The 24,412-nt window shown below is 38.8% G+C and overlaps 2 protein-coding genes across 3 annotated transcripts; one reads left to right on the forward strand and one right to left on the reverse strand.

Annotated features, from left to right (window-relative positions):
• The first annotated feature begins 329 nt into the window (after positions 1-329).
• On the forward strand, positions 330-7,283 carry LOC104892510 (protein SCO1 homolog 1, mitochondrial). Its single transcript, XM_010678467.4, has 7 exons — positions 330-581; positions 690-896; positions 2,589-2,679; positions 4,644-4,856; positions 5,702-5,791; positions 6,108-6,240; positions 6,937-7,283. The coding sequence occupies exons 1-7, from the start codon at positions 408-410 to the stop codon at positions 7,043-7,045; spliced, it is 1,017 nt and encodes a 338-aa protein (XP_010676769.1). The 5' UTR covers positions 330-407; the 3' UTR covers positions 7,046-7,283.
• Positions 7,284-7,382: 99 nt separating this feature from the next.
• On the reverse strand, positions 7,383-23,697 carry LOC104892511 (AMP deaminase). 2 transcript variants are annotated; one of them, XR_789947.4, is made up of 20 exons: positions 23,109-23,696; positions 20,928-21,100; positions 20,505-20,709; positions 19,821-19,999; positions 19,662-19,713; positions 19,401-19,531; positions 19,134-19,313; positions 18,837-18,904; positions 18,560-18,702; positions 17,406-17,467; positions 10,814-10,927; positions 10,510-10,650; positions 10,050-10,202; positions 9,199-9,252; positions 8,869-8,979; positions 8,598-8,771; positions 8,445-8,525; positions 8,184-8,282; positions 7,959-8,086; positions 7,383-7,872 (listed from the first exon to the last, which is right to left on the reverse strand). XR_789947.4 is itself a non-coding variant. In XM_010678468.4 (19 exons), exons 1-19 carry the CDS (start codon positions 23,464-23,466, stop codon positions 8,018-8,020), a joined length of 2,547 nt encoding a protein of 848 aa, XP_010676770.1. In that variant the 5' UTR covers positions 23,467-23,697; the 3' UTR covers positions 7,383-8,017. The 2 variants fall into 2 exon arrangements, 1 of the variants encoding a protein (XP_010676770.1); XM_010678468.4 differs by having other exon boundaries at positions 7,383-8,086; positions 23,109-23,697.
• Between the last annotated feature and the right edge of the window lie 715 nt (positions 23,698-24,412).

Raw genomic sequence — 24,412 nt, forward strand, 5'->3', positions numbered from 1 at the left:
TCATACAATATTTATTTAAATAAACAAAAAATCTTTACTATCTCTTAAATTATACTTGTATAAATTACCCTGAAAAAAGAAAAATGAGAACTATATTTTGGGACGGAGAAAGTACAAATTTACACCATAATACATTACCATTCCCACTATTTATGACCTCTTATCAGACGGATGATTAAGGCTCTAAGTCACAAAGTAATTCCCTATCATCTCCACCAAACGAGCTTGATTACTATTTCTAATGATACGGTATGACTTTGCACTAAAAGAAAGAAGAAGACTTGCTAATCAAGACTGTTCTCTCTCATCAGTCAATATCACCAAAACAGTAGATAAAACCCGACTCTAAAACCCTCATTTACACACACTCACTTACCAATTACCATCAAAGGGGGTTTAGTAAAACTATGTCTGCTGCTACCTCCACTATGTCCAGAAATTCTCAATTGTTTCGCTCTCTCCTTCGCTTCAATCTTCATCAATGGAGGTCTTTCTCTTCCTCTACTTCTTCTCATTCTCCTTCTTATTCATCTCATCTCCCTTCCTCTTTCTGGCACCGTTCTCTTCCTTTTCTTAATACGGTTCGTACTCTCTCTCTCCTCAAATTTCGCCATTTGTCTAAATTAGCTCATTTCTTAAATTTCGCTTATTTTAACAAGTTTTTCATTCAATTTTATTGTCATTTGTAGGTGATTTTGCGAGATCAGGATTTTAAAACCTCGAGATTATATAAAAGATATTTTTCTACTGCTTCCTCATCTTCTGGAGGTAGTTCTTCGAATGTTGATGCTCAGAATTCAGAAGCGAAGAATTCTTCGGATTCTAATTCCGGTGATGGTGCGAAATCTGAAGGCTCGCAACAATCTGGTGATGCCGGTAAATCGATTCGAGGATCGGTAATTTCGATTAATTTCATTGATCTGATTCTGGTTTTAGTGGTTTTGATATTGAATTTTCTACTGCTTTTGGTTAAAATTTGTTTTAGTTATTTGCATTTCGTCTTTTCTTTGCGTAATTTGAGATTAATGTTTCCATGTTATGAATGTTCACGATGAATTTCGATGATGATTTTGATATATCATATTAGAAGCAACTTAATGTTCAATTTATTAATTGTAACTTAATTGAGTTCCTTTTTGAAATTTGAGGTGATTCTGTTGCTTACATGTTATGAATGTTCACGATGAATTTCGATGATGATTTTGATAGATCACGAGCCACTTAATGTTCAATTTATAAATCGTCAATTTATTGAATTTATTTTTGAAATTTGAGGTGATTCTGTTGCTTCCATGTTATGAATGTTCACGATGAACTTCGATGATGATTTTAATATATGACGAGCAACTTAATGTTCAATTTATTAATCGTAAATTTATCGAGTTTGTTTTGGAAATTCGAGGTGATTCTGTTGCTTCTGTATGGAGATATGTATATTCTTAGTGGTAGTTTTGTCATGTAGTTATATGAAGGCTTTGTTATTTCGGAAATTGGTCTTGATGCTGTGAAAGTAAGAGAATGTGTTTTTTTAGGATGCTTGGGCATACTTATTAGCCTATGCATCTTATGTTTTGGAGGTCAAGAAATAGATTACACTTATGTTGCATTGTAGCATCAGGTCAATATTTCCTAAAATGTCATATGCACTTGCCGTGTTCTACTTTGCACTTGCTAAGGCGGCATGCTGCAATACACACTGAGTTCTATCCCAAATCAATTAGTATGGTAGTAATATTGTATAGTACTTTCTCCAATTCAAACTAGCTGAAACATTTCTATTTAGCGGAACAAACTTCATTAACTTCGATCACATTTTTACGAACAGATGTAAAATAATTAATCATATGGGATCTCGTTTTGTTTCAATCTGTAGTTTTTAAATAACAACTTTCTGTAAGTTTTTCTAGTACCCGAGCAAAGATGTTAATGGTCATATATTATGTTGTGCATTTAACACATGAAAAAGCAAACGTTTCAACTACTTTGAAACGAGGAAGTCGTATTTAGTTTGGATTAATGAGCCAAAGAGTACTTTAACATTTTAACCACGGACTGAATTCAGCCAATTTGCCTCCAAGGGAAATTTGAAGCAAAACCAAGCTCTAATATTACAATTATTACCTCTTCCTTCCTCATAGCTGTTGAAGCCAAATGAATACCACATCAGTCATTTTTGAGACCTACAAACTTAATATTTGCAAGCGAAAATTCCAGGTCAAAGGATATTGGAATGGAATAATAAGATGCATGTGATTAATGATTGAAATGTTGTTTGGTTGAGGGAATGTGGGTGTCAAACTTTCAAAACCTACTCATAGATTATAGGAGTCCAAAGTTGGCATAATGATCATGGAGACCTTAAGAAAACAAAGTTAATCTTTGAAGTGCAGTAGTTGTCAATTCTGAATTAATTGAGGTTTCAGGTATTGTGCTTGCAAATTGAATATATGTCCAAGTTTGTGCTGTATGGATATTTGGACATGTAACATATATTGTTGGCTGTAAATGTCTTGTAATATGCTACACAAAGGCTTTATTTTGGATTTACCTTATTACTAATGGATGGCTTTTATGTTGGTTCTGTGCAGCCTGTTTCATGGATGAGCCTCTTTTTGTTACTTGTTACGGGAGCAGGGATCATATACTACTATGACCAGGAAAAGAAGCGGCATATTGAAGGTAGATTACTATGGTGAGTTTGTCATTCGAGTTTTTGGCTATCTAACAATAATGGGATGTGGTTGATATACTTTCGGCACGCAGAAAGTTGGGATTCTGAATGAATGTTTTGGTATGAATGAAATAGTGAAATGCCCACATCACAAATACAATATATATATAGGGGCAGAATCACATGAGAATGCCTCCTTACATGAGAAATGAGAATGAATCTCAACCACATGATTGGATGAGAGTTACAACATTTTTTCATTAGAGTTATAACCCCGGAAAAAAATTGAGCCAATTTTATTTTTTTTAAATTATTATTTTTTCTAATATTTTCTTTTTGGAGTTACATCACTTTTTCATTAGAGTTATAGCACGTAATAATTCATTCTCATTTCTCATGTAAGTATACATTGAAATTCAAATTATTATATATATATATAAAGAGAGAGAGAGAGAGGGAGAACTTGATGGAACCTTCAAACTTGGAAGTGTAGGTCAACCCCTTTAAAGTTCAAATCTTAGGATGTTCAGGTCAAATGGTTATAGCTTTGTCTATATTGTAGGTGTCTTCTGTTGTTTGTGTGTGATATATATTTTTTTGCAGGTGATTAGGATAATGGCAAAACTTTGATGTATTGAATTTCCAAACTTGTGATCAGAAATATCCGAAATATTTGAATTTCAATGCAATATGACTGTCCGATCATTAATTTAGCCCAATACAGATTAGATTTAATTTAATATTTATCCTAATATGGATATATGGGTCTAACCCAGTTTCAAACATTTAAGAATAATATTGTAACTAGCATTTGGGCCGGGGAGATGAATTGTGTTGTTGTATTGACAACATCATGACTTTATCTCTGAAATTGATGATTGTTTCTTTTTTAAAAAATAATTCCTGCTGATATTATTAATTCATTTTTATTTTGAGAGAAGTGCAAGATTACATGGATTTATGGATAAATCCCTACTATTCAAGGCTTGTAATGACCATGTTTGTAATTTCCACCTTTTGTCCTTGAGGCCGTGAGTTCAAGTTGCAGGAGTAACCTCATCTTTAAGCTAGGTGTTCTGGCATGGGAAGCAAAAAATGTCTGTGGCAGATAGTTAAGGACTCCTATCAGTAAAGGCAGGTAAGGCCGCAAAGAAGATACATGTTAGCTACCATCAAAATTAGTCGAGGATACCCTCTACAACACTGCTGTCAGTTAGGTAAACTATTAGGGAAGGTGTCAGAAAATACTTTTAGGAGCAAATGGAGGGGTATTTATAGTGGTGTTTGATATCCTCTTGGAAGACATGAAACCTGCTGATTGGACCACGTGGCGCAACTTGTTTGGCTAAAAGACATGGACTTCTCTTATTAAAGTAATGAATATACTTAGATGGAATCTAACTGTGCGACTAATCTTCTGCTGGTGCCATGGTGAGATTAGCAGCACTGTCATCAATGTAATTCAGTTATCTCCTATTGAGGAGTTGGTATACCTGTACATGCAAGGGATACGGGTGGTTATCAATGAGTCTTTGATGGCACTTGTGTAACACCTATACAGTAGGTATGTGGCTTTTTTACAGTTTACAAACCCATCTAGACTGGCAGAGTTCGTTCTGACACAAGACTTCTGAATGTTGCCACTTACGAATTTGAATTCGCAGTTAGATATGAGATGTGATTGAAGATTGTTATCTATTTGAATTTTGAATTGTAAAATTATTTATTTTGTTGTAGCCTTTTATAACAAACCCCTTTCCTTCCAAGATAGCAAGCGTAGTTAAGGTTGCTACACTGAAGGCAATCAGGCATATGCCCTTCTTTTATTTTGAATTAATTTGTTTTGCCTGGTCTGAACAGGGAATTTAACTCTGTAAGTTTTTTCTGCCTTATGAGAACTGTCCAGTCTCTTCAGTCTCTATTCAACAATATACAGCTCCATGTAATTTTAAACAATTTGATCGGGCTGCAGAGATAAGCAATGCATCAAATGCAGTGAGACAGGGACCTTCTGTAGGACAAGCAGCTATCGGGGGGCCGTTCAACCTTATAAGCCATGAAGGAAAGAGGATGACTGATAAAGATTTTCTGGGTAAATGGACGGTGATTTATTTTGGCTTTACTCATTGCCCTGATATTTGCCCTGATGAGCTCCAAAAGCTTGCTGCTGCTGTTGATAAGATAAGTAAGTCACAACTTTTATGTCTTTGTTACACTTGTTTAATTTATTATGTGTATGCCCGTCTTCCTGATGCAATCAGGATTTGATGCAATGAAGTGCTAGTGCCTTTGTACCTTTGTTGGTTATTCTGTTAGTTTGTACTAGGTTTTTGGACCCAGGTACGCTCAGGATGATATTAAGAAATAATGTCAATAAACTAATGATCATATTAACAACAAATAATGTCAACATCAGACAAATACCTTTTAATTTTAATATCTTGATGGTTTATTAAGAGCATATATACATTTTAAACTACGCTTAATGCCAAATAGAAAAACAATAATGTTATGATTCCGAGGTTATTAGTTTTGATACAAAAGCAAAGTTTGTTTTGTCAATCAAAAATTTTGAACAGGTTAAATGTGGAGCAAATCTGTAAGTTATGGTTTTCACTCATCCAACTAATATGTGATTTCATTTAGGTTATGATTTAGTTGGTTATTATATAACTGTAAAACTTGGAGTATTAGATTTAGAACATGTGGTTGTTTCCAGTCAATAGTGATTGAGGTTCCCGTGTTAGTATCAAGTTGATAGATTGGTACCATAACAAACTGAAAAGAATGCTTCGAATTGGTAGTAACTATAATGTTTTCCGAATTTGAAGGGGGGGGGGTGTCAAAGGGGTTCAAGTTTTTGTAAAAGATCTTATAGCCATTCATTGCTGTTTAGTTGACTGTCCAGAAATGGAAGTCTCTTAACGCCACTATTCAGTATATTAGGGCACTTTTTTCTCACTATGGTGCATACCAGTATATGCTTGGAGTAGATGTTAATATACTCCATTATCTTATTATCTAATGCAGAAGAAAAATCGGGGATTGAGATTGTGCCAGTTTTCATCTCTGTTGATCCTGAAAGAGACACGGTCGAGCAAGTCAGTGATTATGTGCAAGGTACTGTAGTGGATCTTCTGTCTTTTCCTGTACAAATGTCCTTTTTTGTGGGAAGAAAGAATTTTGATGTTGAACATGTATGAAAGCAGCTACATTTCAGCCAATTTTTTCATTATAAGGTGTCCTCGATTTTATTGATAAATCATGCATGTACAGTAGCACGAGACATAGAATATCTTGTTCTTGGTTTTTTTGGCAGTGGTAGACTGGTGGTTATCCCACCTTTCTGCATTGGACACACCGCCATCTTATTCTTCTTTTAAAAAATACTTGGTAGGCTTAATACTTTTTTTTTGTGGTTTTCCTGGATATGCAGAGTTCCACCCAAAATTGATTGGATTAACTGGTGATCCAGAAGAGATTAGGAAAGTTGCTCGTGCATACAGAGTGTATTATATGAAGACAATGGAGGAAGGCTCAGATTATCTTGTTGACCACTCTATAGTCATGTATGTATGATTTCACTGCTTTGTTGCTTCTCCAGGCTTGCCTGTCTTCTTTTTGATTGATTCATCTCAGCAATAGTGGGGCAATTCCTATCTTCATGTTCCTGATGTCAATATTTTAGAAGCTTTTGAAAGAAGTTTAGATTATGAACACTTTCCTACGTAAGGTGTCCAACTGTTAGATCTGATTTTTTTCGCATGTTCACCGCCTAAATTGAAGTACCCTAGTGTCTATACCCATGTCATACGTGAAGTACTCAACATAGATAACTAACATACAGGGTACTGTTTTGTGCCTCGGTGTCTTGTGAATAAAACTGCTGCTCGCTTTTCCCTGAGGACTGCTGGCGGGCTGGGGTTTTGATGTTTGAGTCTGATAGACATCAAATAGTCCCTCAAAGTTAGTCTTGAACACTGACATTACAGAACACTTGGCCACACTAAAAGAGGATAATACATGTGTTGACTAGTTTGTGTTGAACTGTTTTCTTTTAGATTCTGGAATTAGTGTACTGGTAAATGCTTCACAAAACAATGTACCTGAATGACCATGTGATCAGAACGAGTATTATGCTTATCACAAAGAAGATTCAAGCCTTTTCTAGTTCATGTGGCAGCTTATTCATTAATCACATGTCTAGTTAAAAGAATATTGGTTATGATGTTATGTGATTTACACTCGTTTTTTGTATCTTGTAGGTACCTAATGAGCCCTAAAATGGAGTTCGTGAAATTCTTTGGAAAGAACAATGATGTTGATGGACTTGTCAACGGTATGATCAAAGAGATAATTTTGCACAAGAAATAGTCATTTACAAAATTGGAGGCATTTGTTCATCTTGGTAGTGATCTGCAATCTGGATAAATTTTGATAAATAATGTTAATGTTGCTGATATGGCATATGATACTTAAAAGTAGAACAGCTGCAAAATGATTGATTTGGTGTCATTTAGTTTTTCTACTTTGCACAAACTGACATGAAGGGAGCATTTCAAAAACCTCCCCAATTACACAATTTTGGTTAGGATATTGTTTCTTTGTTGCATCTTGGTGATAGACCTTGGAGAAGATGATGTTTTGGTCGACAATGGTAGGCCATTAATAGGATCTTTTTGCGTTACTAATAGCATAATGGAAGAAATCGTAAAAATAATCTCCTTTAACCCCTGCAGTACATTTATTTTTAACTATTTAAACAAATGTTACAATAGCTATCGGGATCAAGATCTGCAAATAGAAATCACTAACTAAATGGTCTGATCAACCACGACCTCCATACATACATCTATACCGGTGGAGGCATTATAAGGCCAAAATTGTGGACAATCTTCCACTTTCCTCCTTAAGAAAAGTGCTCCTTATTTATACATAATAACAAGCTCCCTCGTAATAACGAAAAAAGTATTCACTATAATTTTAACCTATTTAAATATGGAAGTTTGATGTATAATTTGAGATTTGATGACAGTTGCGATTTTGTAACCCTCAGAGAGGGTTTGGCCCAGCCTCAAACCTCTAGTGTACACAACAACAAAATGAACGTAACTTCCGCATTCAGTCCATAACAACCCACCAGGATAAGAGGGTAACTTATGCGCACAGTCGAATACTTGAATACGCAACTCTTGTCGTTTCTGAAGGAATTCCAGTAGAAGCATGAGTAGCTGAATATTTCCATAATAAGAATGACCTAAGTCCAGGGAACGGGGTTTGTGAGTACCTAAGTTAAAGCAGTTCACCGTATCACTGATCACGGAGGATCTGAATACGGCTCCTGGATCACTTGTCCACTTCTTGAGGGAGAATGGCTTTTCCCAGGTACACCTGTTGCATCTCCTCCCTCCATATCTACGCAAACAATGTCAATGCACTCAGGTAAAATAATAGTTACAGCAGTTAAAATATACTATAATTACTCTTTGTATTCAGTAATCAATAAACTTACCATATGACGAAACTCAATTCGTATATGAGGTACATTTGTTTTGTGGATATTATTTCCATCTGGACTTCTTTTGAAGTAGTCTTCACCAATCCAGTGTCTCTGTGGAAGCAATAATGGTACAGCATTCAACCACTATTTTACTATCAAACTAAATAGATAGTCAAATGTCATAGTTATCATAAGAGAGAACATTTCATTTGTTCAACCAGTACTAGACAGACTAACCATACTCTAATATTCAACCACCATTCAGTGAAATACCTTCAAAGCATGAGAGAATCCAGATTGGAGGACTGAATTGCGGGCAATCTCACATAAATCACAAGAACTTAGCTTCCACACCTGTTGGAAATGAAGAACTTCAGATCACAACAGCATAATTGTTCAAAAAGTATACGAACCAAGGACACTTACCGAAGCAGCTATGCTGTACTCTTCCACTAATGGCTCCTTGGTTAAATGGATTTGTAACGGGTCATCCGTGGAAAGGGAAACATTAAGACCACGCAAGAAGAACATAGGAAACGGGTTGCGATGATAATCCAAAAATAAAGAATTGTTGCTGAGAGGAGACATCGCCAGCCCAATCTGCATGAAATCGAACATCAAATATTGTTCACTTGATCAAGTCAAAACACAAGGCAAATGGTCTTGACAATCTGACATTGCCGCCCCTTCAGCGTACCTGTGCTAGATAATAGAGATACTGAAGTACAGGAGATTTTCTCAAATTGATCCCGTGTGCAATATTATGGGCAGTGAGAAATGTTGCAGCCAAATGATCAATGTCACCAGCCTGGAACACCAGATGAGAAAGAGTTCGTCATATGAAAATTGCTTGTACATTGAAAGAAATCCTATTGATTTACTTTCTGCAAACCTTGATCATATACCATAACAGCTCATCAAAAGTACATGAACCTTATTCTCTCAACCTGCAGCCGCTAGGCCCGCTACTGTATTTGGGGAACTTTTAAGGACAGAGGGCATGAATAGCAAAAGCAGAAGAATGTACCTCTCCAGCATGAGGACGGAATTTTATCGTCGTCATACCCTTGGACTCCCGCAACTACAAGATAAAAAGAGATGCATTACATACACCACATAAAATAAGCATCTGAAACAGAAGGATGTAACTTGTAAGAGCTATAATGCAGGGACCATCAACATATACAGGCACGGAAAAAGTTGTTTGTTCTGGAAATCAAATCACCAGTTCAAAGCTGATAAACCAGTTGAAGCAGAAGGAACTGATGATCTACTTGCTTCAACAGGTGAGAACTTTAGGTTCTGACTGTAATATGGAGTAGGGTTCAGCAGGATTGATGACTGCCAATTACTTCCACATTCATTTCACGAAAAAAACTGTGAAATGTATGTCCTTGCTGTACCTCATTTATATCTAACCACTTTAGAGAAAACTAGGTCCCTTAACCTCTCTGCAAACCTGTTGTCAAGCAATCTAACTGATTGCCATGGTCAGACACCCAACAAAAGAGGAACTTTTCAGTCAACGGACTTGTTCATAAAATCTACTGAGGTCCATCGAATGACATAAAATGACAAGTAAAAGGTACCTCCAGGCTTATTTTGATTGCTACACATCACCAAACCAAAATTCTATATGGCAGGATAGCATAAATAATGGGGAACTAAGAGGACTGCTCTTTCCCCACGCAATTCCTCTCTTTGCACTGGAGAAGGTTTTTCTGCATTACACCCTTCCGTTTTTCTCACCTTGTCCATGCTTGGGGGTTTTGGTGGTGGGGGGGGGGGGGGTTACATAGGGCACAGAAAGATGGAGTAAAAGATATATAGAAACTAGATGCGTGTATGAGTTACAGTCAACAAAGTTTCAAGGCAAACCTTGTTCAGAGTGTAGAGGTTAGCATAACAATAATAAGCGTAGTATGAAAACGCAGGATTGAAGATGTTGGTCCATTGTTCAGGCGTTGGCATGTGCTTTGTGGGGCGTCGTTCAGGCTTACTTTCATCATCCACTAAATCTAGCCCAACCACCTAAAGAACAAAAGAAACAATCCAACTTAGTAACATATGAAGTATGGTTAAGAAAATATCACAAACAAAAAAATGAAAATAGCAGGATTTCTCCAACATGCAACACAAACATGAAGCATGTCCTGGCCCGACCCCTTTGTTTTCTTATTACGTTATATAGACCATTCTGGAGAATGTCTATGCTCGAACATATGCCCTCCACTAATACAATAAGTATCTACTAGCAGCATATGTCAGTTGATTTCTGCAATAATTGAACTTATTGGGAGCATAATCTTGAGATGAGAAGGTGTAACAAAGTAATTACCTGCTTCAAGAATAGGTGCAAATGAGGATGAGAACCAGGATCAACAGTGACCTCAAACAGGGGAAGGAAGATGTTGTCAAGCATGTTCTGAAATGATGTTACAATTCCCATTTCCTTGTATATATTGTACAGTCGTGGAATCTGAAAAAAAATTAATGTTCCATTATGAACAATGCCAAACAAACTCTACACAATCCTAAGCCAACGAAAATGAAAAACAGAGAAGCCTGTGAACAAGATTCTATTGACGAGCTTGAATAAGCATCTAAAATACCACTGGTGCAGAAGGGAAATTAGAGCTTACCTGAATCAACCAAACAACATTCTCACTGTACAAATCATTATTAACAACCCAACTGGCTAGTTGGTCCCACTCGCTTTGCTTTCTACCATATATTGATACTCTGTACTCTGCCATCTGTAGAGGAATAGCAATTCATCATGCACTAATAAATCCTTCATAATAATAAGACATTTCGAAGAGAAACATTCCTAGGCAATTAGCAAAAAGTTGCAATTAGTAAAATTAGTTAAATTACTGAATTCAGTTTAATCAGTAAATAAACGTGTCTAGCAATAGGTTAAGTGAACATGGCATAACTATAAAAATGACTGAACAATCCTTAAGTCCACATTTCCATTCAAGTCAACACCTTTTAGACATTCTTTATTCTCAGTTAACTATTAAATTTAGCACAAAACAATATTTGCCTCCCTCTTCTCATGTGCCTTTGTACAACAATTATCTTACTAGGTTGGACCCCTCAAAAAAAAAAAAAATCTTACTAGGTTGGAAAAATGGAGAAAAAGGAATATTGCTTATAAGTGAAGGTAAAATTGGATTTTCATGCTAACTTTAATATTTGACTTAAGGAAACTGCTAAAAGTGTAGATTTTGAACATATATGAAGAACACTTGTGTAATATTTTGCAGCACATCAGCCTAACACGGGACAGCTCATCACATATAAGAGGAGGGGCAAGAATGACAATAGACCAGAAAGAGACAAATGACGTTAGGGACACCACATGGCAAGATTAGAGAGGCTAAGGGGCAACCGCTAGCAGAGAATTATTCCCACTACTACCTGGTACTGATGGTGGCTAATGATTGTGATAAGAGAGAAGTGGTACTGAAGTAGTATAAATAGAGGAAAGAAGGAAGAAGGAGGTATCCAGAAAAAAATACTTGTTTTATGTTTTATAGTTTAGTGGGAGAGCCTCACCTCTCGAATGTGAGCCTAGTTGTGTAAAGGTGTTGATCTTTGATCCATTTTAATACAACTTATCTTAAATCTTTCTGCCTAATTTCTCTTCTGTCTAGATTATTTAGGCTGGTTTACAGCAGTTGGTATCAGAGCAAGGTGGTTATCCATGGCTCCTACGCAGTTACAAAGGCTGGAACAACTGGAACAAGACTTCGCAGGATTGCACACCACCCTAAATGAGGTGATGTTGAACCAGAAAACCATGGGAGAGAAGTTGTCAGGGGAAATGGCCCAGATGAGTCAACGATTGGAGGGAAGGGTAGACAGAGATAGGGAGAATCATGACTTGGCAATGACTCAGCTGAGGGAGGAACAGCGAAAATTCATGGCAGACATGAAAGATATACTCTCAAATGCGAGAACACCAGGGCCGGAGTCTTCGGCCACCCAGTGTCCGGCAACCTCAGCCATTACAAAACCCACTGTACCCTAACCCCCCATTTAATCCCCCGAATCGACCTCCCTTACACCCTCAACCACCACCACCGCCACCATACCATCAACCCGTCCCAAACCCTAACCAACACTTTAATTCCCCCCTCAATCCGCCGTTCTTACCGGAATATCACGAGGAATTAATTCCCCCACCACCCCCATACACACCAAACACTCCGACAACAAACCTGGGCAACTGGAGGTTTAAAAAATTGGACTTACCTCTTTTCGACGGAGTAAACCCAGATGGGTGGATATTGAGAGCAGAGAGGTATTTCCGATTTTACCGACTGGAAGAAGCGGAGAAGGTGGAGGCGGCGGTCGTGTCCTTAGAGGGCGACGCCTTGTTGTGGTTCCAGTGGGAGAATAGAAGAAGGGAGATTGTGAGGTGGGAGGAACTCAAAGGTTTGGTTCTCCGGCAGTTTCGGCCGGCAGCAGCAGGAAGTTTGCACGAGCAGTGGCTCGCCCATGAACAGGAGGGAAGCGTGGTGGAGTACAGGCGGAAGTTTATAGAACTTTTGGCCCCTTTAGAGGGGATACCTGAAGAGGTGGCGAAAGGTCAGTTCATTAATAAACTGAACGGAGATATTAGGGCGGAAGTAAGGCTCTTAAACCCTTCCACCTTGGATATGGCAATGGACATGGCTGTCAAAGCAGAGGACAAGCTCAAGTGGGCCGGCCCACGAAAAGTAATCTCAGCCCAAAACCGTTCCCTAAATTATCACCCAAACCAATACTCCCACTCAAAGCCCACCCCCACAAATTATAACCCCATCCATTCAAACTACAACGCTTCCCAGATTGGGTCGAGTGGATCCAACAATATTTCCAGATCCTCGGCTTCATCCCAACCACCCCCTTCAAGGAATTTCTCCACCACCCATAACTCGCGAAACGGTGCCGAAGTACGGAGACTGAGTGAACGGGAGATGCAGCAAAAGCGAGAGAAAGGATTGTGTTTCCGTTGCGATGAGAAATGGAACGTCGGGCATAGGTGTCGCCGGCGAGAGTTGAGCGTGTTGGTGAGTGCGGAAGACGAAGGGGAGGAAGTAGAAGCTGATTTAGGAGACACGGAGGTTGAGGAAGTGGACGGAGATAACCCAGCAACCCAACCGGAGATCTCATTAAACTCCGTGTTGGGAATCAACACGCCTAAAACGATGAAGATGAGGGGGAAGATTCTGGGTCAAGCAGTGGTGGTCATGATTGACCCCGGGGCTACACACAATTTTCTGTCCAAGACCACTATACAAAAGCTTGACATACCTATCACTCCTACAAAAGGGTTCGGAGTCACCCTCGGCACTGGTGAAGCCATCCACGGCCAAGGTGAGTGCAAATCTGTCCCATTACAATTGCAAGGTATAGAAATTGTGGAGGATTATTTACCCCTTGAATTGGGAAACTCTGATTTAATTTTGGGTATTCAATGGCTTAAGAAACTTGGCACTATGTCAAACAACTGGAAAACACAAACCTTGAAGTATAATGTTGGAAAGGAGGTGGTAACACTAAAAGGGGACCCTTCTCTGGGCAGAACCCTTGTATCTCTGAAAAATATGGTCCGAACCCTGGCAAGGGAGGGGGGAGGATACTTAGTAGAGCTGAACCGGATGGAGGGTGATAGAGTAAGCAAACAACCAGAAATTCCGTGCTTTTTGAAGAAGGTAGTGTTGGAAAATGAAGCGGTTTTTGCAGAGTTGGGTGGACTGCCACCTTACCGGGGGCACGAGCATGCCATAGTTTTGAAGGAGGGGTGTGATCCGGTGAGTGTTCGCCCATACCGATACCCACAAATTCAAAAAAATGAAATTGAGAACCTTATTGAAGACATGTTACAAGCTGGTCTCATTAGGCCTTCCAGCAGCCCCTTTTCTAGTCCAGTATTATTGGTGAAGAAGAAGGATGGGAGTTGGCGATTTTGTGTTGACTATAGGGCATTGAACAAATCCACTGTTCCCCACAAGTATCCCATTCCGATTATTGATGAGCTACTTGATGAACTCAAGGGTGCAACGGTATTCACCAAGTTGGATTTGAAATCCGGGTATCACCAGATTCGTATGAGGGAGGGAGACGAACACAAAACCGCTTTTCGAACCCACCAAGGGCACTATGAATTTATGGTGATGCCCTTTGGCCTCACCAATGCCCCGGCCACCTTTCAATCCCTGATGAACGATGTGTTCAAACCATACCTACGGAGATTTGTGTTGGTCTTCTTTGACGATATCCTTATTTACAGCCCCACCAAAGAAGCCCATCAACACCACTTATACACCGTCCTGCAGACAATAAGCCACCACAAGCTACTGGCCAACCGCCAAAAATGTGATTTTGGTAAACCTGAGATTGCTTACCTAGGTCACACTATTTCAGCTAAGGGAGTAGCAGTTGACCAGGAGAAAATCAGAGCCATGACATCATGGCCCAGGCCACAGAACATCAAGGAGCTTCGGGGGTTCCTTGGTCTCACGGGCTACTACCGAAAGTTCGTGGCCGGTTATGCTAAAATTGCCCACCCTCTCACCCAACTCCTCAAGAAAGATAACTTCTCTTGGTCCTCCGAAGCCACACAAGCTTTTGAAAACTTGAAGCATGCTATGACCACCGTTCCTATATTGGCACTTCCGGATTTCACCCAGGTTTTTACAGTGGAAACTGATGCTTGCAACTATGGACTTGGGGCTGTACTATCACAAGAAAATCACCCCATTGCATACTTTAGCCAAACCTTGGGGCCGAGGGCTAAGCTTAAGTCCATTTATGAAAAAGAGCTCATGGCGATTGTGATGGCAGTGCTGAAATGGAGACACTACCTCTTAGGGAGGCGATTCATCATCAAAACCGATCAACAAAGCCTCAAATTTTTGATGGAGCAGAGGGAGATTGGCCCGGAATACCAACGTTGGGTGAGTAAACTGATGGGGTTCACCTTTGACATAAGCTACAGGTTGGGTGTCACTAACACTGTAGCAGATGCTCTGTCAAGACAAGTAAACGTGGTTGAGTGCAGCACCATGAGTACATCGTGCAAGTTTGCTTGGGATCAATGGCTGCCCTAAATCAACCAAGACACCTTTATTCAGCAGGTCACTCAAGATGTAGTGGCAGGGAGGCCCACCTCCAAAGGGTACTCGGTTCATCAGGGTCAATTGTTGTACAAAGGCAGGTTAGTGTTACCCGCAAATTCACCTCTTATTTCTCTGTTGTTAAGGGAATATCATGATAGTCCGTCTGGGGGACACTCTGGAGATTTGAAAACATACCAGAGGTTAGCCACAGAGTGGTTTTGGCCGGGAATGAGGAGAGCGGTTTGGAAGTATGTGCAAGCGTGTAGTGTCTGTCAACAAAATAAAACATCATCCCTTAGCCCCGGAGGCTTACTCCAACCCCTACCCATTCCGCATCAAGTTTGGGAGGAAATCAGCCTTGATTTTGTGGAAGGGCTGCCACCCTCCCATGGGAAAGATACAGTATTAGTGGTGGTTGACCGACTCACCAAATACGCCCACTTCATCAGTATGAAACACCCTTTTACAGCACCCATAGTGGCGGATGTGTTCACAAAGGAGGTCATTCGGTTGCACGGCACACCCACTAGCATAGTGTCCGACAGAGACAAGGTATTCCTTAGTCTATTTTGGAAGGAAATCTTCAAAATACAAGGGACTTCCCTTCAGTACAGCACCGCCTACCACCCTCAATCAGATGGGCAGACTGAGGTGGTAAACAAATGCCTTGAGTCCTATCTTCGATGCTTTATCAATGGGAAACCGCGGACTTGGAGCAAGTGGTTACACTGGGCGGAATACTGGTACAATACCAGCATGCACTCTGCCACAGCATGCACCCCGTTCAAAGCCTTATATGGGAGAGACCCCCCACAACTAACGAGGTGTAACAGGGGCCAAACACCAGTGTCAACAGTGGAGGAGCAATTGTTGGAACGAGACGCAATTTTGGATGACCTTAAAGCCCAGCTACTGAAATCTCAGCATAAGATGAAATTATATGAGGATGGCAGAAGGAGAGAAGTGAACTTGGAGGTGGGTGATATGGTGTACCTCAAGCTCCAACCATATCGACAGAGCTCGTTAGCTAAGCGAGCCAATGATAAGCTTTCAGCAAGGTACTATGGACCCTTTCCGATTCGGCAGAAGGTGGGTAAAGTGGCCTACAAGTTACAATTACCGGAGGAAAGCAGAATACATCCTGTCTTTCACGTATCACAGTTGAAGCTGGCAATTGGTCCCAACACAGCCAACCCTAGCATTCCTCCTCAACTCTCACCTGACTTGGTCATGGAAACTGAACCCGAAGAACTCTTGGGCATCCGCTCAAAAACACACTCTTCCTACCACCCTTCAGAACTTCTGATTAAATGGAAACATCTACCTGCATATGAAGCTACTTGGGAGACTTTTTCAGCCATTTCTGACAGATTCCCTAGCTTCCACCTTGAGGACAAGGTGGCTCTTTGGGGGCAGGGTAATGCAGCACATCAGCCTAACACGGGACAGCTCATCACATATAAGAGGAGGGGCAAGAATGACAATAGACCAGAAAGAGACAAATGACGTTAGGGACACCACATGGCAAGATTAGAGAGGCTAAGGGGCAACCGCTAGCAGAGAATTATTCCCACTACTACCTGGTACTGATGGTGGCTAATGATTGTGATAAGAGAGAAGTGGTACTGAAGTAGTATAAATAGGAGGAAAGAAGGAAGAAGGAGGTATCCAGAAAAAAATACTTGTTTTATGTTTTATAGTTTAGTGGGAGAGCCTCACCTCTCGAATGTGAGCCTAGTTGTGTAAAGGTGTTGATCTTTGATCCATTTTAATACAACTTATCTTAAATCTTTCTGCCTAATTTCTCTTCTGTCTAGATTATTTAGGCTGGTTTACAGCATATTTCTCTCCCTTCCTTTAACCTAACATCCAAACAACAGAATATGGATCACACCCTTCCCTCTCTCTGAATTCTCATCCAAACAAATTTGTAAAGTATGAAGTGTGCAAGACAGATATCTACGCTTCACGAAAACCTGCTTTTAGGGCCATAAACAGTTCAGCAACTCCACCACAGTCCACAAGACACTGAGATGTACACACTTTGAGAGGATTGTGGTGGAGTTCCAAAAAGATAAAGAAATAAACTTGCAAAGCGCTGATGTAGGTGAAACAGGACCTGATATTTACTGGCAGCCAGGTCAGAGAAAACCTGCTTGGTCAGCTCCCCAAGAAAACGTCCTGTTGCAGGAAGATAGTGACAATTAGAATGTAAACATATGGAAAATGCAGAGAAAAAAACACATATGGAAGCAACCTGAAGTAATACAGAACCTTCAAAACCTAGCAGATTAGAAGTAAAATGAGCTCAATAGGAAACAAACACCACCATACAAAAAAGGGGGAAAAGTAGAATAGAGAGAGGGTGGCATTTGTTTGAATGAGCTCAAATGTAAGGGTATATACTTTAAAGAGTACAAAAGTTCCATAAACCATATACTCTCTCCGTTCTCTAAAAATTGTTCCAATTTGACCTTCTATGCCAACAAACAAGTTTGACTATTATCCTTAACCATTCATTAATAAAACTAACAAAAAAGTCGATATTTAAAATATACATGGAGAGAATTAAATTATATTTTACATAATAGTCCCTCCCTTCACTATAATTTAATCACTTCTCATCAAAACCAAGAAGATCGGGAAAGATTGATGAGAGGAAGGTGGGTTAAGGAGAGAGAAACAATTACATAGTAAGGAAAGATATGAGTATTAATGTCAAAAAAAGTGGTGGGCCTCATGTTCATGTCCAAATATAGAAAAGAGAAGCGAGTAAATCTTGGGTCTAGATTATTGATACGTCTTCTGAAAATTCAATTCATATCCATTAATTATAATTTGTAATTCTTTTTACAGACAGAAACCCGATGCTTCAAAGAAACAGTTTCCTATTTTGTGCCAAAGCTATCATACCAGAAAGGAAAGTGAGTAAATTTTTGTGAGACGGAAGGAGTAACATTTGTTCTTGTATATTGGCCAAAAAATATGCTCAAAATGGAGTATGCAAAATAGTGCAAAAAACAACTGTCAACGATAAAGTCAACCAAATTTTTTTTTAAGAAAAGAATGGATCGAACTCGTCCCAGTAGTTGGTCCTGAACTTCCGTTTAACAAAGATCTAATCTTTTTATATTATATTCACGCACTCTACCAGGTGGTCATCATATAGATGACAGATGAGCCATCAAAGACAGATTGAAACGCATAACATGAATTGCACAAAGCACATAAGCTTATAGATTGCTCATCAAACAATAATGGAGCATGACCAACCTTGGATGAGGTTATCTTGTTTGAGGAAAATCTCCCTTAGCCTACTTTGACCACAGGGATTGTACTTGAGGTTAAACTTGTCAAATCGATGGAATGTACTCTTGTCGGCATGAACATCCAATAGATCAACATTTAGGTCATATCTATGCAACAAAATGGAAAAAGATAGTAAACATAAATTTAAGAGCCACAACAATTTCAACTACGTAATATAAAAAAGCATATGAAGCACAAGATAAGGTCAATACTAACAGGAGGCATGAAATCACTCCCTTACCCAGTCAAATCCAAGCTCTCAAAGACTTCTTTCAAAGTCAAATAGGTACCATCACGAAATATAACAACCTGAAATAAAACAGGCACATTGAGAAGTACAGTAGGAAAATGGACAAATGTAGGGAGGGATATGGTGGGTGAGATACAACCTAATTTGAAAGACATACATCCATTTATGCCATGTTAGGAATTCAAATATTCAAGCACTAAAGTATAATCCAGCTGAAAAGATAATAATATCTAATTCAAACAAAACGACAAATAAATGTATATATAATCACACAGATTGAAGCATTACTTCATCAGGCTCCTTCCTCAGCTTTGACTTTATAAACCTCAAAAGATGCTTCTGGTTCATGCAAGCCGAATGATGAACATGTGTATCGACTTTTCTGACATTATAGAAATCACGATGGGGCGCACTCTTCTGGGCAAGAAACTCCCTATCCGCATTAAGCATCAAATGAAGATTGAATTTCTGAATTGAATCCCAAATAACTTTTTATCAAATACCACTCATTTACGCAAAATACGTGAGCACACAAATAGACTGTAAGAGGATTACTTGTTCCAGTAGAACAAGCCGGTGATGGCATAAGGTTCGAATGTTTCCAGCTGCTATAACTCGAAGAATGTGATGCAGATCAGTGAAAAATGTTGTTGCATCAGCAACTGGGAAGAGCTTCTTCTCCTTCACTAGGGAGCAGAAATAATCAAAGAGAATGAGCTATAGTAAGAAAGTATATATCTGAAGCTTAATAAGTAACGATTCTCCAAGACGGAATAGATGAGTACTTTTAGATGAAACACATAAAAAGGAACTTACAGTCTTTACTTGCATAAACTTGGACAACTCCATCCTCCATTTGAAAAAAGTGCTGCAAGACCAAGCAATATGTGTTAAGAACATACAACGAAAAATCCATTATATCCACAGCTATTCCGCAAAGCAAAAGAACTAATTGGGATGTGACTTTGAACTCACATCAGTTTTTCTCTCAGGAACATAATAGAATGGATTTGGATTGGGCTTGGGCGTACTGGGATCGGATATGATTTCTTTCTTCCATGGAGCAACTGCTTCCCTGAAAACATAACTCTCGCGTAGTTCAAGGCACTCTTGGAGAACCAAATAAGATTCCACTTCATCAGGTCCAGGTGTTTCTGACAGTGCCATAAGGGAGAAAGAAGTTCAGAAGAAATTGAAAGCATGAAATTGAGAACTCAGGTGAAGGGACTGGCTTTCCACATAGCATAACATACAGTTTGAACCAAAAAATACAAACCCACAGCAGCTATACCACAGCATAAATAGACCAGTATAATAATATAATCCTAATCCTGTCTCCCACATATGGTTTGTATACTTTTCCTCTTTGGGCAAAAAGTTATTAGAGCTTCAATACTACAGGATTATGGAAAGGGCAAAGCGAACATAAATAGTAGCCCTAAATCCAACAAGTTTTAACAAACCCACCGTAAGGAAATAGGTAAGGAAAATCAGAACCATCAAAGCTTCTCTTATGTTCCCAAAAAGAGAATCTTATAGAAAAACTACAATATTAAAAAGAGAATGGGGAGAACCATTAAATTATGGAAATGAGTACAAACGAACCAGGGAAGAAAAAGTACAAGATTTGAAGAAGATTAAGATTGAATGGAACTATACCACTTGGAGAGATTTTTAACCGCACAAATGTTTCTTGCTCCGGCTCCTTCCTCAGAATATCGGCAGCTATAGGATCAGGTTGAACACCATGCAAGTCGCCAGATATGCTGTGAGAGCGTATCATGCTCGGAGCAGTTATAGGAACTTGGTCTCCGTTTGTACTATTTCCAGGTAAGTCTTGATATTGGTTCTTCATTTCTGGACCCTGCTCAAGAAATTCCAAATTTTAATACAATAGCCACCTTTTTTCTTCATGACCTTTTCCTTCCTTATGTCCTTTCCCAAAATTTTATTATTTCGAAGTTTCAAGGGCACAGAGGATGACAGAAGACAGAATAACCAAGTGAGAAAAGAACAGATTCGTGTATAAAAAAATTATGCTCTCTCCACGGGCATGAAATAGACCAAGAAGCAACCACTTACAGCATTTCCATTCGAGTGCAGATACGTAGTATCCAATTTAGAATTATCTGTGAAGTCATCTTCATCGTCAGATCCTTCCACACTTTCAAAGGCACTAGCAACAGGGGACTTTGGAGATGTAGGTCTCATCAGGAAAGATCTACTAGCTGAACTTGCAAGGCTAGCAGCTTTTCCTACAAAAGAAGAGATCACATGGATGAGAAAATATATAACTTCTTAAAGAAGTAAAAGCACATAAAGTACAACGCGCAGATAATGCACATGGTAGTTGAATGAGCATTGTGCCCACGGATCGATACTAGCACACAAATAAAGATCAAATTCAATAAAATGAACATCAAGTCAGATAAAAAAAAGAACGTCTTTAATTTTTTATAGTTACACTCACATACATTATCATGTTCTATTAAGTTCTTCAAAATGTTAACTCCAATACGGCATTACATGTTCAATCGATAAGCATGTTGAACTTTAAAAATGAACATTTTGCATTTGAAGAACTAGCAAATGTTCCATTAACGACAATGCATGTACATCCAACAATAAGTAAATGTTCATTCATAACTCGCAAATGTTCATTTTGAGCTTGTAGAAGTTCAATAACAACATTGCATCTTCATTATACTAACATGTTCATATCAATGGGCTCAATGTTCTTTTGTTTTGTCTCTCTTCAATGATGAGGGCGCTTCATTATATGTTACCTGCGCTTTGGTTTGTGCGCACGACGCTCATCTTACAACCGTGTGTAGGATCTAATTTACGCATATATTACTACAAAGTAGCAAAGTGCACAGAAACCAATTCCCTCACCCTGCACATATAAGTTCGAAATCCTTCACCTTCCAGCAATGTCCTAGGAAATATACATGTCCAAAAAAAATTTAAAAATTATATGTATAATGCCAAAACGAGCATGAAGCAGAAGACACGGGATACATTTTAACAAATACTTTGCCTCAGTTGGAAAACTTCATGTCCTATCTCAGTTAATATTTGCTCTCATTCTTTAAAAAGATATGCTATAAACCTGCTGCACAGTTACAACCAATTATAGTTTCTTAAATTGTCTTTCCTACTTCTTCTATACTTCCTTTGCAAAATTCCTCAAAGCAAAAGCCCTTGCTTAGCTATTATGTCTTCTGTAAGCATCGGAAATTTAACAAGGACGTACACTAAATGGAATATAGTAGGTGCTTGAGAACAAAGTTGCAGCTAAACTTCAACACTCTACACACCAGAAAAAATCAGAATTCCTACGAACTACAAAGCTTTTTTTGTTCAAGGTACTAGGAAGTCGGAACCTATACAAAGAGGCAAAGATTCAAGAGCTCCAAGAAAAGCATACAGAGGTTCTGTACAGCTTCATGATCTAGGCTTAATTATCAAGTGATATGTGCGTCCTCAATTGCTAAAAGAAAGAGACTAATACATCCATTCTCATTATGATATAAGCAAAAGTATAACGTCTTTCTTCTGAATCGGAGGCCAAAATGTACTTCAGCTCCAAATCTTCAATAGTAGCACCTATTAGAACATTCCACTATCTACTTATATATTTTATATTTGACCTTGTTACCATCAAGATCTCAAGTAACCTTACTGAAAAACTGGCCATTTCATCACCACCAATAACTTTTCCAAGTCCGGTGAGAAGTCGTCACCTCTGAAGATAGTAAAGATTACATAATTGAACTTCCTCTCATTCTCCAGCTTCGACCAAGTCAATAATGTGAAACTGTCACTATTAAAAAGGATCCTCTATTAAAATCATGGTCTCTCCTTAAGAATGTGAATTCCGGACAACGTGACGACCAATTCCAAATGTGATTTCATCAAACCAATGCCAGCATATCCACAAATTGAACCAACTATTCACACAAAATACAACTATTCCATAAAGTATAACCGAATTCAACTCGCAGCATACCACTAAACATTCCTAAGAAACACACAAAATCAAAATATACAACTTTTCCGAACCGAAAAACCGAATTCAACTCGCGGCATACCACTAAACATTCCTTTGAAACAAAATCAAAATCTACAACTATTCCGGACAGTAAAACCGAATTCAACTCGCAGCATGCCAGCATACCACTAAAACATTGCTAAGAAACACACAAAATCAAAACATTCACAAAAACAAAATCAAATTATAGATATATAGACATATTATACCGTCATGAATTGTACGGAGCCTAGGCAAACCATCAGGAATTCCATCAACAGGAAGAACACCGTTTCGCTTTTCGGAACAATCAATCTCACCGCCAGAAATCGCCGTAACATCCGGCAACGACGCCGACGCACGACGATATACTCCGATACTTTTCCGACGACGACGATCAGATAATGGCCGGAAATGACGAGGCGAAAGCTTCTTTCCTCCTTCATCCTCTTCATCTTCTCTCTCCAAAGATTTAGCGAACTCTAACAACTGCGACAAAGTTTTCTGGTGCATATAGTATGCTGAAACCGCAACAAACGACGCTCCAACTAACGCCGCCATAGCTAAATGAAGCGCGTAATTGTCCATTTTCGAACCTTGTGATTGTGCTTTTAATGGAGGTTGATGTCGATTTTGATGGAGGTTATGGTTGATTTTAATGGAGGTTGTTCACTTGTTCTGTGTAAAACCCTACTAGGATGAAAAAAATGAGGGAGTGAGAGAAAAATTTATGAGTTTGTGAGGGTGTTTTGGTATATATAGGAGTGGGGAGAAAAGAGAGGGACAACAACTCATAATTGAGTATTTGGTTTTTTTCTCTCTCTATCCACTTTCTCACTCTAATATTCTTACGCATCTTTTTAATTGGATTTGAAAATGCGGACAAAATTATCCTTGTGTGTGTTATCATCAGAGGGGATAAACATGGTGATAGTGTTCATCTAGGACTACTAGTCTACTACTATAATTTGTGTACCTATCAAATATTATGGTGATTGGTGATGACTGCACCAAAAGAAAATATCATGGTGATGGAATGAGTGACCCCATGATTCACGAGGGAGAAATAATAATATCTGTTAGCATCATATTGTACATCAAAAGATATTGTATTATAGAATTACAAATTCTTATATACGATTGGCCGTATTAGAAATTTCACGTGTAACTAGCCTATATATAAGCCTAGGTGGAAATTAGAGCTGCTTCTTCCGCGTGATTCTCTTGTGAATTACATATCAAACTCTTCTTTCTCATGATTAAAGCAGACGACGACGTTACTTCCCCTGAACCTATTCAAAACTCTGTAATATTTTCTCTCTCCTCAATTCATTTCTTCTATTTTCTCTCTCCTCGATTGAAGGAAGTTTCACCCGTTCTCTTTCGTCTTCTTCTCTTTCTTTTCAATCTCTGAAAAGCTCTTGCATTTAATATCTATCTTGTATTTTCTCTCTCCTCTTTCTAAACTGTTATCTGTGAGGGAAAAAGAGTTTGAAGATTGAATTGGATAAGTTAATTTGGGGATTTTAAACGG

This window comes from Beta vulgaris, chromosome 5 (genome assembly GCF_026745355.1).
Source record: "Beta vulgaris subsp. vulgaris cultivar EL10 chromosome 5, EL10.2, whole genome shotgun sequence".
NCBI lineage: Eukaryota > Viridiplantae > Streptophyta > Magnoliopsida > Caryophyllales > Amaranthaceae > Beta > Beta vulgaris.

Coding starts and splice junctions, on each gene's coding strand:
- LOC104892510 (XM_010678467.4), top strand. CDS start 408: ATGTCTGCTGCTACCTCCACTATGTCCAGAAATTCTCAATTGTTTCGC. Junction 897..2,588: donor GTAAATCGATTCGAGGATCG/GTAATTTCGATT, acceptor GGTTCTGTGCAG/CCTGTTTCATGGATGAGCCT. Junction 4,857..5,701: donor TGCTGCTGTTGATAAGATAA/GTAAGTCACAAC, acceptor TATCTAATGCAG/AAGAAAAATCGGGGATTGAG.
- LOC104892511 (XM_010678468.4), bottom strand. CDS start 23,466: ATGGACAATTACGCGCTTCATTTAGCTATGGCGGCGTTAGTTGGAGCG. Junction 19,714..19,820: donor TTCCTGAGAGAAAAACTGAT/GTGAGTTCAAAG, acceptor TTGGTCTTGCAG/CACTTTTTTCAAATGGAGGA. Junction 19,314..19,400: donor GGCTTGTTCTACTGGAACAA/GTAATCCTCTTA, acceptor GATTCAATTCAG/AAATTCAATCTTCATTTGAT.